General features: G+C 54.3%; 1 protein-coding gene across 14 annotated transcripts in view; it reads left to right on the top strand.

Annotated features, from left to right (window-relative positions):
- Arap1 (ArfGAP with RhoGAP domain, ankyrin repeat and PH domain 1) overlaps positions 1-25,160 on the top strand; it is a 63,131-nt gene extending 37,971 nt beyond the window's left edge. For 7 of the 14 annotated variants that reach the window (XM_078046635.1, XM_078046634.1, XM_078046639.1 and 4 more), the window contains 25 exons: positions 325-431; positions 3,009-3,208; positions 5,150-5,235; positions 6,616-6,798; positions 7,849-8,023; positions 9,179-9,313; positions 11,361-11,496; positions 11,794-11,896; positions 12,732-12,927; positions 13,190-13,241; positions 13,357-13,520; positions 13,622-13,834; positions 14,135-14,240; positions 14,632-14,779; positions 14,869-14,955; positions 15,041-15,109; positions 15,400-15,517; positions 16,835-16,948; positions 17,176-17,321; positions 17,855-17,887; positions 21,406-21,488; positions 22,597-22,647; positions 22,838-22,901; positions 24,180-24,329; positions 24,472-25,160. In XM_078046635.1, coding sequence (XP_077902761.1) covers positions 325-431; positions 3,009-3,208; positions 5,150-5,235; positions 6,616-6,798; positions 7,849-8,023; positions 9,179-9,313; positions 11,361-11,496; positions 11,794-11,896; positions 12,732-12,927; positions 13,190-13,241; positions 13,357-13,520; positions 13,622-13,834; positions 14,135-14,240; positions 14,632-14,779; positions 14,869-14,955; positions 15,041-15,109; positions 15,400-15,517; positions 16,835-16,948; positions 17,176-17,321; positions 17,855-17,887; positions 21,406-21,488; positions 22,597-22,647; positions 22,838-22,901; positions 24,180-24,329; positions 24,472-24,516 — 2,964 coding nt within the window. In that variant the 3' untranslated portion in view covers positions 24,517-25,160. Of the gene's footprint in view, positions 1-324; positions 432-3,008; positions 3,209-5,149; positions 5,236-6,615; positions 6,799-7,848; positions 8,024-9,178; positions 9,314-11,360; positions 11,497-11,793; positions 11,897-12,731; positions 12,928-13,189; positions 13,242-13,356; positions 13,521-13,621; positions 13,835-14,134; positions 14,241-14,631; positions 14,780-14,868; positions 14,956-15,040; positions 15,110-15,399; positions 15,518-16,834; positions 16,949-17,175; positions 17,322-17,854; positions 17,888-21,405; positions 21,489-22,596; positions 22,648-22,837; positions 22,902-24,179; positions 24,330-24,471 lie in introns of those variants that run through there. The other 7 variants (XM_040284904.2, XM_078046633.1, XM_078046632.1 and 4 more) reach the window with 7 other exon arrangements.
- The last annotated feature ends 786 nt before the right edge of the window (positions 25,161-25,946 follow it).

Raw genomic sequence — 25,946 nt, 5'->3', positions numbered from 1 at the left:
CCCCCTGCCCCATGTCTGCCACCCTGGTCCTTCTTCCTGTCCCCTGCCCGTCTCCGAGCCCTGTACTTTTAGCTCCACCTTCCCAGCACTGAGCCCAGGACTTTGCCTCCCCTCCTTCTGCCTCTGGATCTCAGCCCATCCCTTGCCTGCTCCCTGAGCACTGCCCTCCTGTCACCTCCTGGCTCTGGCACCCGCTCCTCGTTGCTCTGGACCCTGAGCGCAGGCCATTTCCCCATGCTCCAATCCCTGAGTCCTCCCTTATCTTTTTCCTGGGCACTTTCTAGTCCACCAAGGCCTCACCCTCATCCCTCCCTCTCCCGCCAGGAATACCACCTGGGCATCGGCATCACCTTCATCGACATGAGTGTGGGAAACGTGAAGGACTTGGATCGGCGCAGCTTTGACCTCACCACGCCCTACCGCATCTTCAGGTGTGCCTGCCCCCCAGGCTCGCCTGCATCCTCGCCTTTAGTGTTCTCTTCATGTATGTGGAGCTGCCCCTGCTAGGATGGTTTTCTTCCCATCCAGCCCTGCCCCACCTGTGCAGGTCCTTTGCTTTTTCTTGCTGAGCTGCTCGGGTCTCTCCTTTCTAAGTGGACGCCTCACTGCACCCTGCTTCCCACTGGTCCCCCGTACCCCATGCCTACCGCACAGCTCACAGGTCACCCCTACCAGCTTGCTTCACCAGCCAGCTGCTCCCCCACTCCACTCCCCCCTGCTACCCTCTGGCTGCCCCGCTTCCCCCCACCCCCCATTGGTGCTGGGGATCAATCCAGAGCCTGTGTGTGCGAGGCAAGCCCTCTTCTCTCAGCTACTCCCCAGCCCAGCCCTGCTCTCTTGATAGTGCTTTGCTGTCATGAATGTTCCCTCCACTCAAAGGTTCCTCATTTTGTCTTGAGGGTATGTTCTGGATGCTCCTCCTTGTTCTCCAGCTTTCCTTCAGTGTCTGCGTCTATCCTCTGTTCTCTCCCTGAGCAGCCTTACCACTTCCAGACTTTCAGCTGCCACTTCTGAGGCACCATGCTATGCCTGGGTCCCAACCATGGGCCCACCTCTGATTAGTTGTGTGACCTGGGAGTCCACTGCCTTGTCTGTGCCCCTGTTTCCTAGAGACTGAGGATTCCAACACTGTGGGAACCACTCTGTATCACCGTTCTCACTGCCACCATCTTTGCCCTTAGCCCAGCTGGCTCTCCAGTTCTAGGCCTGTGTGTCTGACCGCTCTGTGGACATCTCCTTTCGTAGGGTCCCCTGATCCTCCCAGGGCTCCATCTCTACCCCTGAGAATCCCTGCGTCTCCTTACCACTGTGCAAATCTGCCGCCGCCCCTGTCTTGCCCCACCTCTATCTGTTCCTGTTCCTTTGCCCTTACCCTCTTGGCCTGGGCCTGACTGGCCCTCTGACCCCAGACCCCTACCTCTTCACTCTGTGGCTGCCTGTGCCACTTTGCTCTGTCCACTGTGACCACAGAGTGTTAGCCATTTCATTGAAAGCCAAGTTTTTATTTGTTCATTTCTTACATTTGAAGTACTAATGACATCTTGGCCTGAGATTTTTGCTGTAATTCTTTTCCTTCTTTTTTTGGTGGCACTAGGGATTGAACCCGGGCCTTGCACATACTAGACAAGCACTCCACCACTGAGCCTTATCCTCAGCCCTTTTTACAATTTTACTTCAAGACAGGGTCTTGCTCAGTTGCTGAGGGTCTTGTTAAGTTGCTGAGGCTGGCCTTGAGCTTGTGATCCTCCTGCCCCAGCCTCCTCAGTAGCTGGATTACAGGTGTGTATCACTGCACCGGCAGTCCAGAATTCTTTTTTTTTTTTTTTAATATTCATTTTTCAGTTGTAGTTGGACACAATACCTTTTTTTTTTTTTTTTAACTTTTATGTGATGCTGGGGATCGAACCCAGGATCTCACATGTGCTAGGCAAGCGCTCTACCGCTGAGCCCCAGCCCCAGAATTCTTAATTAGCACACAACTGCAACCACCCATGTGATGGAGTTTCCCCTTTATTTTGTTTTACAGAGGCCACTCACTCTCCTCATCAACCTTAATTAGGTTGATTGGATGGATGTTCAGCACAAAGGGCTTTCCCCACCTGAAATACAGGGTGCTCACGGTTGGGTGCAGGCACACAAAGACGGACTTGGAACTTGCTAGGCTTTGGAAGCTTTGGGAATTCCAGTGACAGGCTTTTGTGGATAAGGGGAGTCTTCAGCCCCTCTTGTAAAGTGGTGCTAACATCCATTACCTCTCTATCAGTAACGCCTTTCTCAGTATGGTGGTAGGTGCATGTGGTACAGAATCTTGAATATACGTGTGGCTTGGAGGTGGTGGTGGCAGCAGGGAAAGAGCCAGGGGGGTCTTTTTTGGGGTGGGGGACACTCATCCATTTATTGTCCATCTAGGACTTTCTACGTGAAGAGCAGGAAATGGTATGGCAGGGCTCCAGGGTATCTGTGTATATTGGGTCAATGTCTTTGGACTCATGGGACTGGAATAGGAAGGCGGTTAAAGATGCGGATGGCATAGGGGTCTTTTAGAGACATATCTGTACCCTTCCCTTACTCCCACTTCAAACCACTATGGGTGCTCGGCTGTGCTGGGCGTACGCCTTGACCTCCTCTGCCTAGCACAGGCCCATGTGGTCCTGGAGTGCCCATGTGTTGCCCTGCCCCTCTGCACATGATGTCCCCTCTGTCTAGAATGCCCTTCCACCACCATTCACCTAGCTCAGCCCTGCTCATCTATCAGGTCTTAGTCCATGCATCATTTCTTTCCACCTCCCTGGCCTGGGCAGAGTCCCCCTGCTCCATCTATACCTCAGATTCAGTGTCCTTTCCTTTGTCCATGCCTGCCTTCCTCACCAGACTCAGAAGGCCTCTCTTTTCCAGGAACTCCTAAAGCCTTGTTCTGCACCCCTCCCCACCCTGATGCTGTGCTCCTTCCTGCTGCCCCAAGTCCCTCTGGGTCCTTTCCCAGCAGTCCTCTTACTCCTGTGTTCCAGCTTCTCGGCCGAGTCAGAGCTAGAGAAGGAGCAGTGGCTGGAGGCCATGCAGGGAGCCATTGCTGAGGCTCTGTCCACCTCGGAAGTGACTGAGCGCATCTGGGCCGCAGCCCCCAACAGGTTCTGTGCTGACTGCGGGGCTGCACAGCCCGACTGGGCCTCCATCAACCTCTGTGTTGTCATCTGCAAGCGCTGTGCAGGTGTGTGCGTGCTAGGGGCTCCAGGCATACGGGGTCAGGGCTGGTGAGTTGGGACAGCAGGTTGCCTGTGCTGCAGAAGGGACTGGAGTCACTGTTCATAAAATTGCTCTTTCCCGCTAAGCCCTTCTCACCAGGTTTAACCTTAAGTCCTTACACAGCATGGCAGGGGTTCCATTTTCACAACATGGGTGAGGACATTGAGGCACAGATAAGGAAAATGGTTTGTTCAAGATCACCCCTAGGGACTGGAGTTGTGGCTCAGTGGTAGAGCGCTTGCCTAGCAAGTGTGAGGCACTGGGTTCGATTCTCACACCGCATGTAAATAAATAAGATAAAGGTCCATAAAAACTAAAAAAATATTTATATATATAAGAAGATCCCCCAGCAATTAAGTGAGTCTGGATTTAAGCCTAGGTCGGTTGGGTCTGGTATCCCTGTGACATTGGAAGACTAGGGGGAGGTCAGCCAGGCGGGTGGGAAGAGCTGCTGTTTGTCCAGAGGGGCTAGGAGGCAGGAGACCCAGGGACCTGTCAGATTTGTGGATCAAACTCTGACTGGTGGCTATAAGCTGAGATTGGAGACCAGTCGGAGGACTACTGCAGGGTCCAGGATAGAGAGCAGTGGGAGGTCTGGCCTGGGCAAGGGATGAGTACTCAGGGTTATTTAAGATCTGTGTTATAAAAGTCTCAGTTGAGGAGGGTGAGAATGAGAGGGTGGAGCCCGGATGCATTCACCCCACTGAATTTATTAAGGGGTTTCCCTGTGCCAGATGCTGTGCCAGACATTGAACCCTCATGGGAGCTGTCAGTGCCCAGGTGGTGGCTTTGGTTGACTGCAAGTGGGGATCCTCTGAAGTGGGGATCCATGGGGAGGGACAGGTCTGGGGAAAGCACTAATCTCGGGGAAGAACCCCAAGGCCTGTGGGACTTCTAAGGCAAAGATTCAGGGGTCTGGGGCCATGAGGTTGGGGTACAGGAAAGTGATGACCCAGCTGGGGAACATGAGAAGGGCATCAGCGCGTGGAGTCGTGAGGCTGACTGGAGAGGACAAATAGGTGTTCCAAGGGAGGCAGGCCAAGGCCAGAGCCGCCCCAACTCCCTCCCTGTTCCAGGGGTCCCTGTTGTTACCTGTAGTTGAGCAAGGCTTCATTCCCTACAGCCCCTCCTTTCATTCTGCCAAGGTTTACTGGTGCTTATCGTATGCCAGGCTTTGTTCTGGGCAGTGAGGATGGAGCCCTGAAAAGGGCAGGCAGGACTCGAGCAGCCTGCAGGCTGCTGACATTCTAGCAGGGAGGCAGAAAACACAAGAGAAGTGCTGGGAGTGCTAGAGAGAATGTGCTGTTGTCCAGGAATCCCTCCCGGAGGAGTTGATGTGTCAGTAGAGATCTGAAGGACAGGAAGGAGTGGCCTTGGGGGATGGGGATGGGAGTCCAGGCAGAAACATGGGGCTGGAGGAAGTGTGGGGAATTTAGATTGGTCCCAGGGACCACTGGAGGTTGTAAAGAGGGATATGCCTTTTAAAGCCATCTCACGGCAGGGCTGAGTGGAAAGTGGCCTGACAGAACCAGCCCAGTGGGAGTCTAGGGAGGCAGGGTGGTGGCGGGATGGTGGGATGGGGGTGGCAGCAAGAGTCCAGGTGAGAGGATGTGTGAGGCACTAGGACCTGGTCAGATTTGTGGATCAGACTCTGACTGGTGGCTAGAAACTGAGATTGGAGACCAGTTGGGGGACTACTGCAGGGTCCAGGATGGAGAGCAGGAGGAGGTCTGGCGAGAGTTGCAAGGCACAGTGCTGTGATGTGGGGAGCAGGGGTGCATGATCAGGCTCCAGAGTTATGCCTCAGGTAGAGCCTCAGACCCGGGCCCTGGGGCCTGCTGGGGGTAGGTGGTACTCACATGAAGGGGAGGGCCCGTGTGACCGGAGTCTGGCCCTCTGTTTACAGGGGAGCACCGGGGCCTGGGCGCTGGAGTCTCCAAGGTGCGGAGCCTGAAGATGGACAGGAAGGTGTGGACAGAAACACTCATCGAGGTGGGTAAAGCCCCTGCTTGCCACCAATACTTAAGATTTGCCCCCCTCAGCTGCTCTCTGGGTCTCCTAGCTCCTGTCCCCATCTCACTGACCCCAGCACCTTGGAGCTAGGGAGACCTTTATGATAATGTAGTGGGTGGGGATCTTAGAAAAACTGACTTTTGGCAAAGTCAGCAATCTAGCCAGTGAGCTAAGAATGTGTTTACAGTTTTCAAGGGTTATAAAAAAAAAGGAAGATGTAACAGAGACTGTATAAGCCTGTAAAACACAAAACTATTTATTATTTGGCCTTTTTGGAGGATTTGCTGAGCCCTGATCTAGTTCAACTGTCTTCCCATTGTACAGATGTGGCTGTAGTGGGCTTGAGATTACCCAGCAAATCCATACCAACCACACAGCCCTGCCCCTCTCCATCCCACCTCCTGGCTGACCTGGGCCTTCTCCTCCACCTCAGACATCCCCTCAGAGCCTCTTCCCCTTCACTTTATCTGAACTCATCCACACCAATGGATATGAAGAGACAGGCTTTGGGGTACACACAGATGTAAACATGTGTTTCAGCATACTTGAAGTTCCCTGGTACCCAGATGTGTGGTAGTTGCAGTGGAGAACATGGAGCAGGAGGCTAGTCCCCGGGACCTACCTCATAGGGCATGGCTGACAGTATCAGCCAAGCTGGAGATTTCACAGCAATCTGGGCGTCACATCCATTTTCTCTGTCCTCACCGTGTGTGTGGTACATAAGGACTTTGCAGTTGTTAATTAACTTGACTTTCAAAACAATCCTGTGAGTTAGGATTAAATACCCAGTATACAGTTGAGGACGCTAAGGCTCAGGGAGAAAAATAACTTGTTAAAGCCACAAAGCAAGTCTGTAGTGGTAGGGCCTATTTCTGCTTTTACTCTACTGTGACTCCAGCACCCCACATAGGACCTGAGAAAGGGGAGGTGGAAAACCAAGGAAATTGCGGTGGAATGAATATTGAGCACAGAAAAGAATGAACTAGCTCCTCAAATGCTGGACCCCTGTACTCTCCTAGAATTTGCACCCCCCCCCTCCCCGCACCCAGACAGGAATGTCAAGACAGGAGATGGTTCCAAAACCCCTGCCTATCCCATTGGCTGACAGTTTTGACAACACCCCCACCCAGGACAGACAAAGGAATGCAGAGTTCCAGATGTGGGGCTGGGTGGGGCAATGACAGGGTCCCCAGGGACCAAGGACCAGGCCTGGAGCGTTCACCTGTCAGACTGTCTGCCTCTTGTTCTGTGCTGAGCCGGGGAATGGGGGAGTGTCCTAGCTCTCCAAGGCCACAACCTCAGGGAAACCCACCCCCTCCCCAATCGGTCACCCCCCTGACCTCTTTCCCATACCTGCAGCTCTTCTTACAGCTGGGCAATGGTGCTGGGAACCGCTTCTGGGCAGCCAATGTGCCCCCCAGCGAGGCCCTGCAGCCCAGCAGCAGCCCCGTTGCCCGGCGGCACCACCTGGAGGCCAAGTACAGGGAGGGCAAATACCGCCGCTACCACCCACTCTTTGGCAACCAGGAGGAGCTGGACAAGGTCAGGGCACTGTACCTCTTGGGCCCTTGAGCTCATCCCTTTGTCCCTGCTTTGTCAGGACCCCTTGCAACTATCCCTTGTCTTCTTGCTACTCCAATTCTCTATCTCAACCCATCTTTTCTACCAGCTCAGAACAATGAGTTGGTAAGTGGGGAAACTGAGGCCCAGAGGGAAGAAGACCTAAGAAAACATTAGGGCAACGTAGGAGGAGCTAAGCCTTGGGCCTGTACCATGTTCCTACCATCTGTCTGCCTCCCTCTGGATTCCTCTGTTTCCCGCACCCTGTCCTGTTCCCTCTGAATCCTGCCAAAAGGAGTGAACTTGATGGGGATGCTATTTCCTGTCAGGCTCATGAAAAACAGCTGGACTGCGCCGACCCACCCCTATCCACACCCTGTTCAAGATGAGGCCCCATATGGGCCCCAGGCCCTGACAGGCTGGGAGCCAAGTCTTCTGTCTTGATCTGGCTCAGCCTGGGTGGGAGGCAGCTTGCTCAAGGCAGGGGGATGCCATTGGTGACCTCTGGTCAGCCCTCAGTCCCTCCCCCAACCGGCCCCATCCCAGCAGGCTCAGTCTAGCTCTAGAAGCCCAGTGGGAGCCAGGCCTCCACCTCCCAGGGACCCAGGCGTCCTGCCCCCAGCCCAGCCCAGTCTGGCCTGCAAGCCAGGAGGGCGGTAGATCCCATTGGTTGGGAAGGTCAGGCAGGCGGAGAGGAATTCAAATGTGGGAGGACTTAGCTACAAAGTCCCCCTCTGCCCCTCCACAAGGCAGAGGGAGCTTGAGATCCTCCTCCAAAGGCTGACCGACAGCTGTGTCCCAGGGCTGCCATCGGGGTGAGGCCGCTGCTAGGTGACCTGTGGCCGCCCTCCCTCCCCTTGTCTTTTCTGTTATTCTCTGTCTTCCCTCTGTTCTTTCAGTCGGAGGAGTCTTTCTATCTGGAGCCACCCCAGACCTGGGTGACTCCTTCCTCTTCTTTTCCTCTCCTCTCCTCTCCTCTACCCCATTCCCACTCACTCTCTGCTTGAGCTCACCCTCCCTCCCTTCTCCCAGGCCCTGTGTGCTGCAGTCACCACCACAGATCTGGCAGAGACCCAGGCACTTCTGGGCTGTGGGGCTGGGGTCAGCTGCTTCTCAGGGGACCCGCAGGCCCCCACGCCCCTGGCTCTCGCCGAGCAGGCCGGGCAAACACTGCAGATGGAGTTCCTTCGGAACAACCAGAACACGGGTGAGTGGCTGGTGGGACTGTTCCCCTTGTCAGATCCTCCAGCTGATAGGGATTTGTGGGGTGAAGGTCCGACAAGGACCAGAGGCTTGATTTATAGGCTACTCTGAAACTGCTGTCACAGGTCCTCGAGGCACCCTGGGGCAGCAGTGTGTGATGTGGGGTGTGTTTGGATTTGTGTACACTTGTGATTCATATATGTGTTCATTTGTGTCTCTGTGACTGTTATGTATTTGTGTGCCCCTTCCTAACTTGCAGGGTGGGTCCTGCAGGGTGGCATCTGTGTGTCAGGGCATGCACGCTTCAGAACTGCTCTGGGTCTGTTTCCTTGTGGCGGGGAGGGGTGTTGAGGGCTTTGAGGTTTGCACATGCAATGTGTGTCTGCTGCTGTGTAGAGGCAGTATTGCATTTCTGTGTGTGACCTGCAGTAGACATGGCAGCCCTGTCCACTGCTCTGTTTGGGTGGAGCCCAGTCACAGACCTGGGTTGGGTCCCATTTGGCTCCTACTCCTGGAGTGGGTGAGAAGGGGATGGTGGGGGTGAATGGCGCTGGTCATGGCCCAGGCCTAGCCTCTGGAGCCACATCCCAGGACTGAGGGTGGAGCTCAGTGGCTGGGGTTCTGGGCTCTGGGCCATGGGCGGATGGGGTATGCTGGGTTGGAGAGAGCCCAGGTGTCCAGGAGGCATAGGAGACCACCCAGCTGGCTTGGTCTGGAGGGGTGTAGGACACTCCCCCCTCACTTGCATTGCTGACCACTGGGAGCAAGGCTGGAGCCAGGCTGCTTTGCTGGGCTTCATGCTGTCTGGGACAAACCTATCTCCAGGGATTGTTATTGAGTTGGCCCAAAGCCCCCCTCATTCTAGCGTGCCTGGCCTTGTGCCTCCAATTGGGAGTGTGAGGGGGGCTGGGAGTCAGGCAGGCTTCCTAGGAGGATGGTCCTGGAGCTAAGTTTTGGAAATGAGTGGAGCTCCCACAGGTGGGCAGTGGTGGGGAAATAGCTTGTATGGAACCTAGGAGGTATGACTAGGAGCCTGGAAGTGCTGCTCAGGAAGCTGGGGGGCTGAGCTGGGACTTGAATGTGAGCCTGGGTGCCCAATACAAGAAGCCACCCTCCTGGATGGCCATCATGACCAGCCATTCTTTCCCCTGCTCCAAAGAGGTCCCTCGACTGGACTCGATGAAACCCCTGGAAAAGCACTACTCAGTTGTCCTGCCAACCGTGAGCCACAGCGGCTTCCTCTACAAGACTGCTTCTGCTGGCAAGCTGCTTCAGGATCGTCGTGCCCGGGAAGGTGGGTGCTATACCACCCCCCACCCTGGCCATGACATTCTGGCATGGCTGCAGGGAAGCCAGAGCTAGACAGTCTGGTGAACCCATAAGGGTGCCAAATGGACTAGCAGAGTCACCTGGAAGGCTCCCTGGGTATGTCTCTGGTACATAGTAGGTGCTTAAAAGATGGGCTAATTGGGGGTGTGACAGGGCAGTGCAGAGCAGGTCACTGCCAGAGTTTCCTTTCCACTAGAGAAGCCCAGACTCAGCCTCTGGGTGTGGTTCCATGCTGGGCATCTGGTATTTGGAACCTGTGGATGGTAGAATGTTAGACGACTAACTTGAAGCTGCATCCTTTTCTGATCTCAGTCTTCCATTTACTCCTCAATCCTGAATATAACCCCAGTCCTTACCTCATCCCACAGTCAACTGTCCCAGCCCCTTACCTTGAAGACTCTCTCCCCTGGGCCATCTCTCTTGGCCTTGTAATTTTTCAGACATGCCAGATTATCTTCCACTAGGACCTTTCCTTTTGCTGTTTCCTTGTGCCCTAAATGCTTTCTCCAAACATCTGCATGATAGTCACTGCATTTGGATCTCAGTTTAAATGTTAGTCCTAACTGGACGTGGTGGCTTACTCCTATAATTCCAGCTACATGGGAGGCTGATGCAGGAGGATTGCGAGTTTGAGATCAGTCTGGGTAACTTAGAGAGACCCTGTCTCAAAATTTAAGATAAGGACTGGGGATGTAGCCTAGCATGCATGAGGTTCTGGGTTCAATCACCAGTACCACACACACAAAAAAATTTTTTTTTAATATTTATTTTTTAGTTGTAGTTGTACATAATACCTTTATTTCACTTATTTATTTTTATGTGTTGCTGAGGATCAAACCTAGGGTCTTGCACATGTAAGACTCTACCAATGAGCCACAACCCCAGCCCCACGAAAAGTTTTTTAAAATATTAAAAAAAAATCTTCCACAGAGATGTCATCCTGACCACCTTATTCCATCTGTCCCTTGACCTGACTTTTTCTTTGAACCATTTATCTGACAATGGTTTATCTTTTAATAAAGTGTACATTGTATACTCTGCACCAATGGAACCCCGGTGCCTAGGAAGTGCTCAGTGGCTTTTGGAACATGTCTGCAGAATGAAGGGAAAGGCAGTGTTGGCACTTCGGGAGGGAGCACATCCTGGGGACAGGCTCATGGACACATCGTCACCCAGGGCAAATGTTGGGCCCTCCTAGATGAGATGAGAGATAGAGTTTGCTATGGGAACAGAGACCGTTGCTCACTGCATCCCTCAGCACCTCCTCCAAGAAGCACCCCTGGGATGAATCCCTCCAAATCCAAAAATATTTCTTTGGGACTCTATGTTGTTCACGACCTCACTGCCCTGGTCCACCTCTGTCTGTCTGATAATGTCATTTATGTAACTGCCTGAGTCATCCTTTTTGCCCTGGGTGCCAGGAAGCTCTGAGCCATGGTGAAGCTCAGTGCTGTGAACTGTATAAGCCTTCATGGCCTTGACCTTCTTCTGATCTTTCCATTACCTTTTCGTGGTCCTGACTCCCTATTCTGTTTGCTGTATGGGATTTTGTGGGTCTCCTCAGATGTAGGAAGAGGCAATATCTGGAGTGATGGGAGCTTCTGGCAAAAGAGGGTGGGGCAAGGGGTGGGGCAAGGGGTGGGCATAGAAGGTTTCCTGTGGTATTTGGGCCATGGGTGGAGGTAACAAATACTGGAGATGGGCAGAGAGGTGGGCAGGTCAGACCCGGCAGCTCCTTGAGTGCCAGATTGATGTCACAGACTGTCCTGGGGAATGGTTTTAAGCAGAGGAGGCTGCTGGGAGTCCAGGAGACCAATGAAGAGGATACTGTAGAGATCTGGGGGAGAAGATGAGGTGTAGATTGGGCTGGGGTGTTAAGGCTGCAGAAAGGGAAATGGAATGGGGAGACGGACATGGGGCAGGTAGGAGTAGGGACCCAGGGAGCATATAGAGATGGTTTTCACGTGATGTGGGAGAATTCCTCATACCTTCTCTATACAACTTCTTTTCAGAGTTTAGTCGACGCTGGTGTGTCCTTAGTGACGGGGTCCTGAGCTACTATGAGAATGAGCGCACAGTGACACCCAACGGGGAGATTCGGGCCAGTGAGATTGTGTGCCTGGCAGTGCCCCCTCCTGACACTCATGGGTGAGCACCCCTGGCCAGAATCACACACTATTGGTGCTGTGTGGTCCAACCTCCAACTGGAGAGACAAGGAAATCGCCTAGAGAAGGGCAGGACTTGTCCAGGGCCATACAGTAAACTGGAGCTGTACAAGTGCTGACCCAGGCTCCTGAGACTCTAGGCCAAGGCTTTTCTACCACCTCTTAAGGGGCCAGGGGAAAAGCAATGTTAAGGGCAGTGGGGGGTGCTGGAGAATGGTAGGTGTTGGGTGGGGGGTGGGCCTGGGTGAGGTGCATGAGTCCTGGCCTGTGTGTTTTCAGCTTTGAGCACACCTTTGAGGTATACACAGAGGGAGAACGTCTATACCTTTTTGGGCTGGAGAGTGCGGAGCTGGCTCATGAATGGGTCAAGTGCATTGCCAAGGTAGGTCTGTTTTAGCAGGGCTGGTGTCTGACAGAGGCAAGAGGGACCTCCTGGCTGATCCCATGAACCCCAGCTCCCACATCTCTGATAGAGCAAGGGTTGGACAAAGGGCAGCCTACATGATGGGGAACAGGCCTCTTGGGCCAAGGGCTGGAGATAGTCTGTAGCCCTATGGTGGGACGTTAGGAGACCTGTGTCAATCCTACAGGCTGTGGGATCCGTGTTGGATGAGTAGCCATCTTAGAATGGACAATGCTGCATCTGTAGGTGATCAGGGGAGGCTTCTTGTAGCTAAAGGCATGTAAGCAGAGGCTAGAGGAAGGAGTCAGGAAGCCTCCAGAAAAGAGCCCTACCTTGGAAACTAGAGCCAAGTGCCCTCTGGGGTCCCCTGTATTGTGAAAGCCTAGAGTTCTTTTTATCATTCACTTGTTTGTTGGTCAGTGGCTGGGCCCTGAGGATCAGTGCTCAGAGTTCAGGGGACCTGATGAGCCACTTGGTCCTGGCCCTTCAGTAGCTCCCATGTGGGTCAGGGAGACAGATGGGTCCAGACAGCAACAACAGTGTAGTCAGTGCCATAACAGAAGCCAGAATGCTTGGCACCGTGGAGGCCCAGAGCAGGGACATCCTTGGCGGTGTCTGGGAAGGTTTCCAGAGGAGGATACATCTGAGTGGATGGGCATGATACCAAAGCTTCATCACTGTTGGGTTCCTCCTGGAAGAGAAGAGGAAGCAGCTGGGTGGGAAGAGGGCTCTTGCTCCAAGCCATGGAGCTGGGGTACCCGGACAGGCAGTGCTGTTGGCTGATGGGGTCTCTTGTGGCCCTCTTCCTCACCAGGCATTCGTGTCTCCCTTGGCTGAGGATCTGCTGACCCGGGATTTTGAGCGGCTTGGGCGGCTACCCTACAAAGCTGGTTTGAGCCTCCAGCGTGCCCAGGAAGGCTGGTTTGCCCTTACTGGCTCTGAGCTCCGTGCTGTCTTTCCAGAGGGACCCTGCGAAGAGCCACTGCAGCTACGGAGACTGCAGGAACTTTGTGCGTGGACTCGGGCCTGAACCCCTAACCTCCAGGGCACCCTATCCCAGCCCCTGCCTGGAAGTCTGAACCCTATCCTGGCTTGGCCAGAAGGAGCCAGCCTGTCCTCCCTTGTCTTCTTCTGCCCTTGGGGTGCATCTTAGTGATCCTCCAGGTGGTCGGGTGAATGCTGCGGGGTGGGTGTGCTCAGAAAGTCTCTGGAGGGATCAGGTTGGGGATAATGACCAGGGACTGGGCCTCACCTTGACTGGCCTCTCCACAGCCATCCAAGGTGACAGTGAGAACCAGGTGCTGGTGCTGGTGGAGCGAAGGAGGTGAGTCACTGCTGCCCTTGGGCTCTGAGAAGGCTGAGAGGGTCTGACAGGCATAGGAAGAGGTGGGACAGGGGATAGACCGAGGTAGGGCAGTGATTGCCTGTCCCTGTTCCAGGACCTTGTACATCCAAGGAGAGCGGCGGCTGGACTTCACGGGTTGGCTGGGGGCCATCCAGAAAGCAGCAGCCAGCTTGGGGGACACACTGTCTGAGCAGCAGCTTGGGGACTCGGACATCCCTGTGATTGTTTACCGTTGTGTGGACTATATCACGCAGTGTGGTGAGCCCCTCCCTTATTGCCCAGGCTCCACCCCTCAGATACCCAGCCCCCAGTGGCCAGGATCCCTCTGAAAGTAGCTGCATGTCCCTGGCCCTCCCCAGGCTTGACCTCTGAGGGCATCTATCGCAAGTGTGGCCAGACATCAAAGACACAGCGGCTATTGGAGAGCCTGCGGCAGGATGCGCGCTCTGTGCACCTCAAGGAAGGCGAACAGCACGTGGATGATGTCTCCTCTGCACTCAAACGCTTCCTACGTGACCTGCCGGATGGGCTCTTCACTCGCACCCAACGGCTGGCCTGGCTAGAGGCCTCGGGTGAGCCTGCAGTCCATGCCCAGCCTTGTCCCCTTATATCTCTGAATTCTCTCCTGGTCCTTGTCATGCACTTGGATTAGGCATTGCCTCTGCTGGTGGCGCCCCACTTTCTTCTGTTGTCACTGCACGAAGACAGGCCCCTCAGAGATGGGTAATTCCTTGTCTTTTCCGAGTGCCTGGCCTGCTTTGACTGGGAGGGTCAGGGAGTGCTGTCACCAGTATGAGAGGCAGAGCTGCCAAAGGGTAGGACAGAGGAGGTGGCTGCAGGAGACCCTGACGCAATCTGTTTTCCCCTACCAGAGATTGAGGATGAGGAAGAGAAACTTTCCAGGTACCGAGAGCTTCTGGTGCATCTGCCACGTGTCAACCAGGCCACCGTGAAAGCCCTTATCAGCCACCTGTACTGGTGAGGGCTGATACTGATGCAAGGCTGTGGGGGGAAGGGGTGGAGAAGGTTCCTCTACTCCCAACCTGGTTGCCTGCCCTCCCCTGGGAGCCAGGTAGGCCTGGGGACTGAGTATTGACTATGATCTGTCCTGATCTCAACTTTACTTCCTGTGTGATGGGAGAGTAGAGGATTTTTCAGGTAACTTGTCTAGATTTCCCAGATGCCCATCTCTACTCTTTGCCAGGACCCAAGATATGTTCCCTTCCACCCTTAACTAGGGGTCTACTCTGACCAGGACCTTCCTGGTCGTTCTAGTGGCCAGTCTTGGATCTGTCAGGAACTAAGAAGATGGGACAGGGAAGTTCTGGACTGGACTCCTCACTCATGGCCTCTGTTCTCCCCTCTCCAGTGTCCAGTGCTTCTCAGACACGAACCAGATGAACACACACAACCTGGCTATTGTGTTTGGGCCTACGCTGTTCCAGACAGATGGGCAGGACTACAAAGCTGGCCGGGTGGTGGAAGACCTCATTAGCCATTACGTGGTGGTGTTTAGTGTGCGTCCCCAGCCCGTGGAAGGGGGGAGTGGAGGGCTGAGCCTCTCAGATGGCAGCAATCATTTTCCTTTTCCCTTTCCCCTCCCCAGGTGGACGAGGAGGAGCTGAGGAAGCAGAGAGAGGAGATCACTGCCATTGTGAAGATGAGAGTGGCTGGCACTGCCAGTGGGACTCAGGTGGAGGCCAGGGCCTGGGCGGGGTCTCAGGCTGGCTGCCTGTACCTGCTGCCCAGACCTCCATCTGAGCCCTGTCTCCCTGCAGCATGCTGGTGACTTCATCTGCACAGTGTACCTGGAAGAGAAGAAGGCAGAAACAGAGCAGCATGTCAAGGTGGGGGCTGGGGACCTAGAGGCCAAGGGGCCAGTAGAGGTAGGCTGGGCGAGGGGCAGACCCACAATACCAGGGAGCACAGCTTCCATCCCAAGGAGAGCCCAGTTTGGGACCAGGTACTGGTCCTGGTCCTGTCTCTTCCCCTACTCATCAGGACCCTCTGAGACACCCCTTCGCATCCCAGGACTCAGAAGACGCTGAGAGGGGTGGGGTTAGGCCTGAATCACACAGTAAGGTGGTAACAGAGTAGGATTGGGGCCAGGGTAGGCTGATCTTCTTGGTCACTGCAGATCCCTGCATCCATGACAGCTGAGGAGCTTACCCTGGAGATCCTGGACCGCCGGAATGTGGGCATCAGGGAGAAGGACTACTGGACTTGCTTTGAAGTCAGTGAGAAGGAGGAGGCAGGTAGGTGGCCACCAGGACTGGTAGAACACATGGTATGGCCTGTCTCGTCTGATCTGCAGCCCATCTGTCCTCCTTCCCTTGCAGTATAGCAACTATGGTGTGAAAAGGGTTGTGATGACACCCGTTGCTGTCACACACTGGTGAAGACTGTGGTCTCTGTGATGGTGGTGACAGGGAGCTGGCAGGGGTTGAGGTGAAGACTGTAACAGGGCTAATAGGAGGCTGATAGTGAAGGGGTAGATGTGTCAGCTGACGAGGTTTTCTCAGGTGTCAGAGAGTGATGCTGCTTGTAGGAGTGACAGTGCTGAGTTTGGTTGGGGATTGTGGGCCACACCATTCTTGGTGGTAAGGAGAGTGGTAGGTAGTGGTGACCCTTCATGCAGGGGATGGCGGTGTAGGTGTGGGTGGCTTTGATGGTGTGGAGGGCCTGGTTGGTGCAAGGGGCTGAGCAAGGGGGCGCGGCATCAGTGGAGGGTTATGTTTCACTGCTGTTTGTTGAGTGTCAGGCACTGGGCTGAGGGGCCAGGCTAACCATCCCTACCCTTGTGGGGGTCAGTCTGGTGTGGATGGAGACATTGGTCCATTAATTCCATGAGCATACTGAGAAGACAGACGCCATGTTAACTGGTGTAGAGGAAAGGTCCCAGGAGTCACCAGAGCTTATGACAGGGTCTCTGGCTTTAAGCCAGATGTGGAGGAAGATGGAAGTTATTTGGTGAAGCTGTGGGAAAAGTGCTCCCAGACAGCAGGAACAGCACAGGCAAAAGCCCTGCGTGGGCAAGGCCAGCCCCTCCAAGGAGGTGGAAGCAGTGAGAGGGTGCGGCTGGGGGTGGCTGGAGATGGAGGCAGAGGTGGCCACGCAGGTCTGACCATGCGAGGCCTTGATGCTGGGAGAGAGGTGGGACAAGAGAAATGAGAACACGTGCAGGAGGCCACTTTGAAGGTCTTAGTAGTAGTCTAAGAAGATGCCAGTAATGTGGACAGGGTGGGATAGTGGAGAGGGACAGAGCAGATTTGCCATGCTGAAGGGTGGCGGGAGCAGAGGAGCATTTCTGGCTTGAGCGGCTTGACTGGTGGCAGTGCTGCTGATTGGACACATGGGAATGACTTAGACACATGGGGATGACCATGGGCTTGGTTTTGGTCACAGTCAGGAGTGTCCAGCCAGAAGTGTGGTTGTGGGAAGGGTCGTCATGATGGTGGTTTGTTGTGTTGCTAGTGGACCCAGAAGTGAACGATAGGTATGTGCTCACATGCTGGCTCTTGGTGATGTCCAGCCATGTGATGTTAGTGACAGTGGGTGTGACTTTTCCCCAGAGCGGCCCCTGCACTTTGCCGAAAAGGTGCTTCCAATCCTGCACAGCCTGGGCACAGACAGCCATCTGGTGGTGAAGAAGCACCAGGCCATGGAGGCCATGCTGCTGTACCTGGGTAGGTGGGGCTGGCAGGGTGGGGCAGGCTGGGGGAGTTTCTTTATCCAGAGCCTGTGGGAGGGACCTGGTGGCACCAGGGAGGAGCAGCTCTGATGCAGAGCACCAAGTTGGTAACCCTATGGAGACAGGATGAGACAGTTTCCTTCATGTGAGGATCTGGCCCTGGAGCATGTGGACCTGGGGGTGTGGTTGGTACAGCTCATGCCCACTCCAGTCCTCTCCCAGCCAGCCGTGTGGGTGACACCAAGCATGGCATGATGAAGTTCCGCGAGGACCGTAGCCTCCTGGGTCTGGGGCTGCCCTCAGGTGGCTTCCACGATCGCTACTTCATCCTCAACAGCAGCTGCCTGCGGCTCTACAAGGAGGTTCGGGTAAGTGGAGCTGAGTCTTCCTCTGAGATGGGCTCCTGCATCCTGGGTGTGCTCAGACACCTAAGCACACATATTCCCCTTGGTCTGCAAGTGGCAGTCTCCCTACCTTGGGGTCTTGGGATAGCACAGCAGTGGGGGAGAACTGTAGACTCCCAGAGATCCTCCCGCTGTAGGCCTGGGTGGCCACTCCACTGTGCCCTGTACCCCATTAAGCCATGGTACCTGGTGCCATCATATCAGAACATGCTGTTTTACCGTGCCTGTACCTATCACAGCACCCCAGGAACTTGCTCCAACATGACAGTCCCAGGCCATGGTCTAGGCCTGCCTTGCCAGGTCCGAGGCCTTCCATCCCTCTCTCCATACCCGCTCCATCTACATGCTGGGTGTTGTCCCAGACCAGATACCACAGTATCTAAGTGACCCCCAACTTCTGCACATAAATGCCATGCCCCTGTGCATCAGTGCACACACTGTCCTGGTCCTAGACCTCGGACGACTTTTTCCATAACCCTTGATCCTCTATCAAACAGAGCCAGAGGCCGTGGAGCGGGGCCCCTGAGACCGTGAGTAGCTGTGTGCTCTTAGCTGCCTTACACCGCCTGGGGGCCAGGCGAGCTGGATGGGAGTATGGGAAACTGCAGGGCTCCCAGCTGTCTTCAGGCATGGTTCCCTGCCCCCTTGCCAGTGTACACTGGCCCCCCCACCCTGGGACCTGGGACCCAAGCTCTGTCCTTAATCTGTAACTCCATCCCAGGGTCCTTTTCCTAAGACAGGGTCCCCTATCAGTGTGATGCTCTATTAGAATTTTCTGTAGGATTCAGTGTAGAAATTATGAAGCAGTAATGGAGACCCCAAAGCTTGAATCAGGGCTCTGATCCTCATCTCCTATCAACTTGGAGTCACTCTCTTTCCAACCCTGGGCTATCAGAATATCCTTGTCATTTCCTGATCCTAACGTGCTGGGAGTGGGGGATGGCATGAAAGAGGCTTTTAGGCATTCCTGTCTGTGGTGGTTATGTCCTCTGCAGCCCCTTCAGCTGGTCACTCAGCTTTCCTTGGCATACTCCAGGGAGAATGGAGCTCTCCACCCTTCCTTTGAGGCCTCCTTATCCTTAATGGGATTCTTTTATTTAGGAGAATGTGAATACTCTGCTCCAGCTGAGAATCTGCCTCCCATCATGCCCCTGTGGGTCCCAGCTATGTCTCTGGGGCCACAGAGCACAGATATTCTGCAGAAACAGGCCAGAGAGGCATAGTTTCCAGCCCAGTGGTCTAGCTTGAGCTCCCACAGCTGATCCACCAGTGTCTTTACCCTTTTCCTGCCCATTGCATCTCCTGAGGACATATGGACAGGCCTGGCTTCCATGGATGGAGCAGGACCCTCACCTCCTCATCTTTGCATGTTTACCTGTATTAATACAGTCTGGCCTCCTGAAGAACACCTCCTCTTCTCTTTGCTGCCCTCTGTGATCGCATCTTCACTTCTGAGCCTATCTGTCCTTCCACTCCGTCCCCCATGGTTCTGGGATGTCACCTCCCTGGCTCCTCCCCTGAGAGGTGCTTAGTTAACACCGTGGAGCAGAGCAAGACCATCAATGTGGGCCGAGGGAAGGGAGAGTGTCTGAGGCTCCTGGAAAGGCAGCTGCTGGTCCCTCCACATGGAAGGGAGAAAGTAGGAAATCTAGAAAAAGGGAAGATCTGATGTTTATGAGCCAGGAGTGATGCCTGCCCTTCACATTCTGAGACATGTGGCCCACACTACTGTCCTGTGAGGAGAGGGGTATTCTCTGCCTGCACAGTTAAGAAGACTGGCTTTTGGTGATTTGCCCTTGGCCCCCTCCAGGTGACAGAATGGAGTCTGAGCTGTGGAACTCATGTTTTCTATTCCTAGAAGTTTAGGAACTCAAGGACATGGCAGGGAGGGCTGTTCAGTGATGTTCTCCACACCCCAGTGACAGCCAGTGCATCTGGCCAGGCAGAAGCTCACAGTGAGGTGTGGCTTGGCCACTGAGGCGTTGGTAATTCTAGTATTAATTGCTTTATGGGGCAACCAAATATTTGAAATTTGGACATCCCAGGTGAGTCAGTCTCCATGAACAACCAGGCCTCATCCTAGGGTCTCCCATTGTAAAGTGCCCTGAGATACCAGGAAAGGCACGTTCTAGAAAGATCTTGGTTCTAGCAGAGATCCTTGAGTATCAGGGGTGAACTGTGTTCTCTGCTTGTGACCTTGTCCCTCAGAGATGCCAGAAACATGAGGTACTAGAAGTCAAATTCTTGTGGGATTTATTCTCAAAAGGAGATTGTGTTGACTGATACTCCCTGACCCCACAACCCCCTCAGCCTTCCTGTCTTGGCCTCCCTCCCATGGTCTACACATAGCCACACTCCTCAGATCCCAAGGAAGTGTGGGCCTGAGGATTGTTTTCAGATTTTCAGGGAGACTCAGCCTCATTAACATGCTTGACCTGGCCAAGAGGGTCATTACTGTCACACCATGGACCTGTACCTTCCACCCTGACTCCTTTTACTCCTTGCTCCTAGTTCTTTTCCCTCCCACTCAGCACGATTCCCTGTTTACCTGTAGCCACGTTTCCCCACGGCCTTCGTCCGTCATGTCCGAGCCTGTGTTTGCTGGCCTGCAGCTTACTCTCCATCGTGGCCTGTCTCGGTCTTCCACACCCACCACCAGGTCTCCCAGTTTGTAGGCTGATTTCCTCAGCCCACTGGCCTTTGCTCTCCCTGCTCACCTTTCACCCTTGCTGTTTTCTCTCCTCCCCTCATTTTTCCCACATCTGTGGCTTCATTTCCCTCCCTCCTGCTCAGCTTCCTCCTTACCTGCGAGCCCTGCTCCTCCCACATGTAGAACCAGGTTTGTTCCAGGTCCTGTTGAGTAGATGGCGGATTATCAGGTCAGGTGCTGTCTGTATAGGACATGGGGCTCCTCCGTAGACCCTGGTTGTCGGGGAGTTCCTGGAAAGTCCCTACTCAGGCTCTCCTAAACCCTACATCCCGGGACAGCATGGAAGTCTCTAGTCCATAGATGGCCCATCTTTTTTGTGAGTCTTCCCAGCTCCCTTGGTCGTGCCCTAGTCTTCTCTTTGCTCCTGCTGAGGAGCCATGCCTGGGGGTGGCTGGGAGCAATGGTGGGAACAAAGTCAGGGTGGCTCAGTGTTGGTCCCCCAGTTTTGGTTGTAAGTGGATCCTCCTGCCCTGCCATCCATCCTGGTGCCCCTGCTGGCTCCACAGGTGCCTGACATGGGGAGGGCTTCAAGCAAATGGACTCCAGAGCAGGAGGAAGGCTCATTAGCTTCATCTCCAAACAGCCTCTTCCTTGGGGGTCATTGCTCTCATCCCCTTGCCTCTGAGCCAGCCTGCTCCTTCCAAGCCAGACCCATATGCAGAGGCGGGCCCAGAGAGGAGCGTGTCAATGATCTGGTGCCCCTCCCCAGTACATTGGTCTCTTGCTTCCTGTCCTAGATCATTGGGAAGTTCTCCCTCTGGTCTACCGAACAGTCATTCTGCTTTGGCTTGAGTCATGAGCTCTTCTCATGGAACCAAAGAGCTAGTAACTGCTGATCTCAAGCCTTCTGCTCACACAGTCAACCCTGGAGCCTCTGTGGGGCAGGGATGGGTGAGGAGTGAATAACCAAGACAAATGTAGCACAATCAGCCCGCTGAGGTGCTCAGATCATGCCTGCCTCTCCCAGCTTGGTGCTGAGGGCGATGCTCAGTGTTCTCCCTCGTGCACCATCTGATTCAGGCGATGCCACGAGTCAGTTCTCCACTGTGCAGGACAGCAGGGTCGGGCTGGGATTTGCTGTCCTGGACGTCCCAGCTGGGCTGGCTGCCTCAGGGACTGAGGGTTGACTGTCTGATGCTGCCTTAGGGAGAGAGGCCAGGGGACTAAGGCTGGATTGAACAGGGAGGGATGCGGCAGGAAGGCTTCTTGGAGGACGTGCTCTGTGCTGAGGTGCAGAGGGGGCTGGGGAATGGGAGGAGGGTGGTGCCTAGGGTGAAGGTCTGTCTCTGTGCCTGCTGGCCCTTATTGAAGTGCCCTCTTCTCCCCTCCCCACCCCAGAGTCACCGGCCTGAGAAGGAGTGGCCTGTCAAGAGTCTTAAAGTCTACCTGGGTGTGAAGAAGAAACTCCGGCCACCCACCTGGTGAGCTGGAACTGGGGAGACAGGCCTGAAACTGGGGCCTGTGAGGGCTCAGAACTGATGAGGAAGCACAACCAGGGGCTTTGAACTTGACGGGTCATTGTTGTGGTTCTGAAGTTGTGGTCCCCTTGGCCAGTTGTATCATTTGGACACACCTTATAAACACAAATTCTCAGGTCCCTCCTGAGTCCTGGATTCTAGGGATGAGGTCCAGCACTCAGGCTCCTCACCCCACCACTCCTGGGATTGGGGGATTGAGCTACATCCCCAGGTCCTTTTGTTTTGTTTGTTTGTTTGTTTTATGACAGTCTCACTAAGTTGCTGAGGCTGGCTTTGAACTTTTTTTTAATATTTATTTTTTAGTTGTAGTTGGACACAATATCTTTATTTTATTTATTTATTTTTATGTGGTGCTGAGGATTGAACCCAGGGCCTTGCATGTGCTAGGCAAGCGCTCTACTGCTGAGACACAACCCCAGCCCGGTTTTGAACTTTTGATCCTCCTGCCTTAGCCTCCCAAGAGGCTGGGGTTATAGGCATGCACCACTGAGGTGCAGAGGGGGCAGCACTATTTTAATTAACAAGTTGTCCAAGGAGCTCTGGTGCTTGCTCATGGCCTGGATTAAAATCCTGTCTCTGACTCTCTTTGGGTCCTTTCTGTGCCTCAGTTTTCTTAGCTGTGGAATAGGGACCCTGAGGGTACACCTGTTTCTAAGGGTGATCGTATATTTTAAAACATTGGGAAGTGATGCTTGCCACTTTTACCTTTCGTTACATGTTGCAATCACCAGACTTGGTTTTCTGACTTTTTCTTCAGCTGCTGGCTGTGCCTGGCTATTTCTGGGTCTAGGGCAGGCCTGGAACAGGACATCAGTAATTTTTTTTTTTTTTTTTTTGTGGTGCCTGGGCTCAAACCTAGAGTCCTGAGCATGGTAAATTAGAGCTCTACTCCTGAACTGTGACCCTAGCCCAGGCCTCTGGTGGAGATTAGAGAGCTCAGGGCCTAGTGGTTAGAGGGGGCTGAGAGAGACAGGCAGCAACCAAGGCATGCTACCCTTGTGAGGAAGCTGCAGGCTGTCAATGACCCCATCCCTCCACCCCTCCTCTGCAGCTGGGGCTTCACAGTGGTGCATGAGACAGAGAAACATGAGAAGCAGCAGTGGTAAGCAAGGGCCCCATCCTGAGACCCCGGGCTGAGGAGAGGTGGTAGGTAGCATGGGCCCCTCAATTGGGTCTCCCCTCACTGCCCAGCTCTGTAACTTGCTGGGCGACCATGGGCTGGGGAGATGGGCAGGGTAACTCCCCTTTAAGCCAGGCCCTTGGCAGTGTCCAGACCTATGCTCTCCCTGCAGGTACCTCTGCTGTGACACACAGATGGAGCTCCGGGAGTGGTTTGCCACCTTCTTTTTTGTGCAGGTACCAGGGGCAGGGGGTATGGGAGGCTCTGCTATAGAGAAGGGTGCACTTGCTTCTCTCAGGCCATTCCCTGTTTCAATGAGATTTCTACTTGTTTTTAATTCATTTACCTGTATGTTCAGTTAGCCCTTCCTAGTGCCTGCATAGTCCATCCCTGAACCAAGCCTGCTAGGAACAGCACATAGGCCCCTGCCCTTGGGGCACTCCCCAGGCAGGAAGAAAAACAGGCCCAGAAGTGATTTGTTATATTCTAATGCGATCTGTGTTGTGGTGGGAGAAGGAAGCCCAGGAACCTAACCGGGTGGGCTTCGAGTGGGAGGGGGACTGCAGGGAGAGGGTGTCATGGGAGCTGAGTCTCTGGGCATGGGGGAGGGTTTACCAGGAGAGGAATGGCTTCCAGGCAGAGGGAACAGTGTATGCAAAGATCTGGAGACTTGAAAGAGAAGTATAGTTTGTCCAGTGGGGTGTAAAGGGAGAAGCCAGGAGGGCCAGAAGTTGGCCCTGGAAAGGGAGTCAGGAGCAGGATCCCCAAGAGCCTTAAAGGCCACACCTAAATGCTAAATTTGCCCCAGAAGGTAGTGGACGAGTTTGAAGAGAGAGAGGGAGAGGGAGAGAGGAGGTGTGTGTGTGGGCAGTCTCCTCAGATTCCACCTGGATGTGTAGGGGAGAAGGACCTGAAGCATAGAGCCTGGGGTAAGGAGGTCAGGGAGTTGGCTGCTACAGTGGCACAGATAGAAGGGAACAGGGTGGTGATGACCCCCGAGCCAGAGTTGTGACAGAAGCTCCTCAGATTTAAAACAGATGAGTTAGAACAAGGATTTTCATCTGGAACCTCAGAATGGTTTAGGGAAAAGGAAGCCAAAACTACCAGGACCCTGGGTTGAGTTCTTTCCTCTACCTACATTCTTTTTAGATCTGAGCTTCCTGGTAGTCAAGGCCTAAAGGGAAACAGTAGACTCTGTAGTTCTTGGTTTCTGCTGAGGAGGCACAAACATGTTTCTTCTCTTGGAGAAATAATTTCTTGGTGTTGCATTCTCGGAGAGGTTTGTGGATCCGGAGATGAGAGTCATTGTGTAATGAATCTGGCTGTTCGCTGGGGATATGGTCCTGTTCTGCTAACAGCTGCTTCTCATATCAGCTGGGATCAAAGCTGAGGGTGTCACCTCAGATCATAGCGGGAGGCTTTTCTGGGAAGTGTGGGTGGATCCAGAGCTGAGTGTCTGGGTGAGCTGAGGCATGGCCCAGACCCCAGCAGCCCTCCTCTTCCTTGTTTCCCAGCATGATGGCCTGGTGTGGCCCTCAGAGCCCTCGCGTGTGTCCCGGTCAGTCCCTGAGGTCCGGCTGGGCAGCATATCACTCATCCCCTTGCGTGGCAGTGAAAATGAAATGCGCCGGAGTGTGGCAGCCTTTGCTGCTGACCCCCTTTCTGTGAGTGACTCTTCGTCCCTGTGGGCAGGGGGCTGGGGACCTCGATGGATGCCTGCCTTCCACCCCACTCTTTATAATTTGAGTAGCCTTCAATACCTATCCTCTACCTGAGTAGGTTCAAAAGCCCCCCTACCTGGCCTAGGGATACCAGCTGGTGAAGCTTCTGTGGCCACCCCTCCATTGCTAGCTGCCTGGTTCCTCGACCATCACAAAGCACTTACAGAATCTGGGCTTCTGTGCTTCTACAGCTCCTCCGCAACGTCTGAGCACTCAACCAGCCTGGCTGTGGGACTGACTCTGCTGCCTCGACTGCGACCAGGAAGCCTTCCTGTCCAGACACCCTCATGCCCTGCATTCCTGGTGTGAGCCAGCAGGGGGCGCATGAGGAAGCTGTACCCCACATCCCACATCCTGACCACAGCATGAGGCTTCCTGGCAGGGGTGCCGGGACTTGGGGTCTGCCCAGGGAGGGACCCTTCTGGCTCTTCAGGTGTGCAGCCCTCCTGGCCTAGCTTGCTCACCCCAGTATCACCCATCCTGAGTTTGTGGGGTTGGAGAGATGGGCAGAACCAGGAATTCTGGAGGACATCAACCTTTCAGAGTCTGGAGGCCCTGGGCCCCCGCTGGAAGGGAGCCTACCCCTTTGCACAGACTCCAGAGCCATAGGAAGTGGGGCCTTAAAGGAGCACTCAGCCAGGCAGGAAGGGAACTCTTAGGGAAGTTTCTACAGGACTGAGAGCTGAACTTTGGGAACTTTAGCCCCCCTTCCAGTCTGGGCTTCCCCACTTTGGGGTTTTTTTTTTATAATATAAATATGTATATTTTACCCTGTGTTGCTGAGGCCTGTGATTAGTTGGGGGGATTGTGTGTCCTGGGGCAGGTGGGGACAGTTGGTCTGGAAGCACAGAGGTGGGTGCTTAGTTCTCTGAGGCTGGGAGCCTGGATGCAGCTCTTTCTGGACCCTGAGCTGATTAGACACTGCTCCCTGCCCCAGGCCAAGCCCTGGCCTGGCTCTGTGCCATCCCTTGTCCCACTGTGCAGCCAGGCTGGACTGAAATTGGCTTGAGCCCCTGCCCCTGTTGCAGTCTGAGCCAGGGCCTGGGTATGCAAGTCAGTGATTCAGAGAAGGAGGCACAAGGCCATGGATTCCTAAAAGTTTTAGTAAACTCAAAAGGAGAGCCTTGGGTCCTCCTTAGCCCCTGAGCACACTCCTCCAGAGGTAGGACTCATCTTGCTTCAGGGAGCTGCCCTTGTTGGATACTGCCTTGCCATCTCCTCCAAGCAGACAAGATCTTAACCAGCAGGGGAGATAATAAGCTGTTCACAGATAGATTTGGGACTCTTGGGGAAGGTGCCAGATTCCCGTCTCTCCTAGAGCCTCGTTATCAGTGAACAGACCTGCTGACCTCCCTGCCTCAGCCAGTAGAGCTGTGCAAAGCTGATCAAGAATGGGCCGCCGACCCCTGACTCTTGTGATCCTGCTCAGTGGGGAGGCCTGGGTACCCGCAGAGTCCCATAGAGTGGGTGAAACTGGAGTTGCCTCCTGCTAGGCTCATACTGCCCTGGCTTAGGGGCTGGCTGCAGGGGCTGCTATGGGCCACCAGGGGGCAGCCATGG

The sequence above is a fragment of the Ictidomys tridecemlineatus genome, chromosome 4 (assembly GCF_052094955.1).
Source record: "Ictidomys tridecemlineatus isolate mIctTri1 chromosome 4, mIctTri1.hap1, whole genome shotgun sequence".
NCBI lineage: Eukaryota > Metazoa > Chordata > Mammalia > Rodentia > Sciuridae > Ictidomys > Ictidomys tridecemlineatus.
This window is presented reverse-complemented; position numbering and strand designations above follow the sequence as displayed.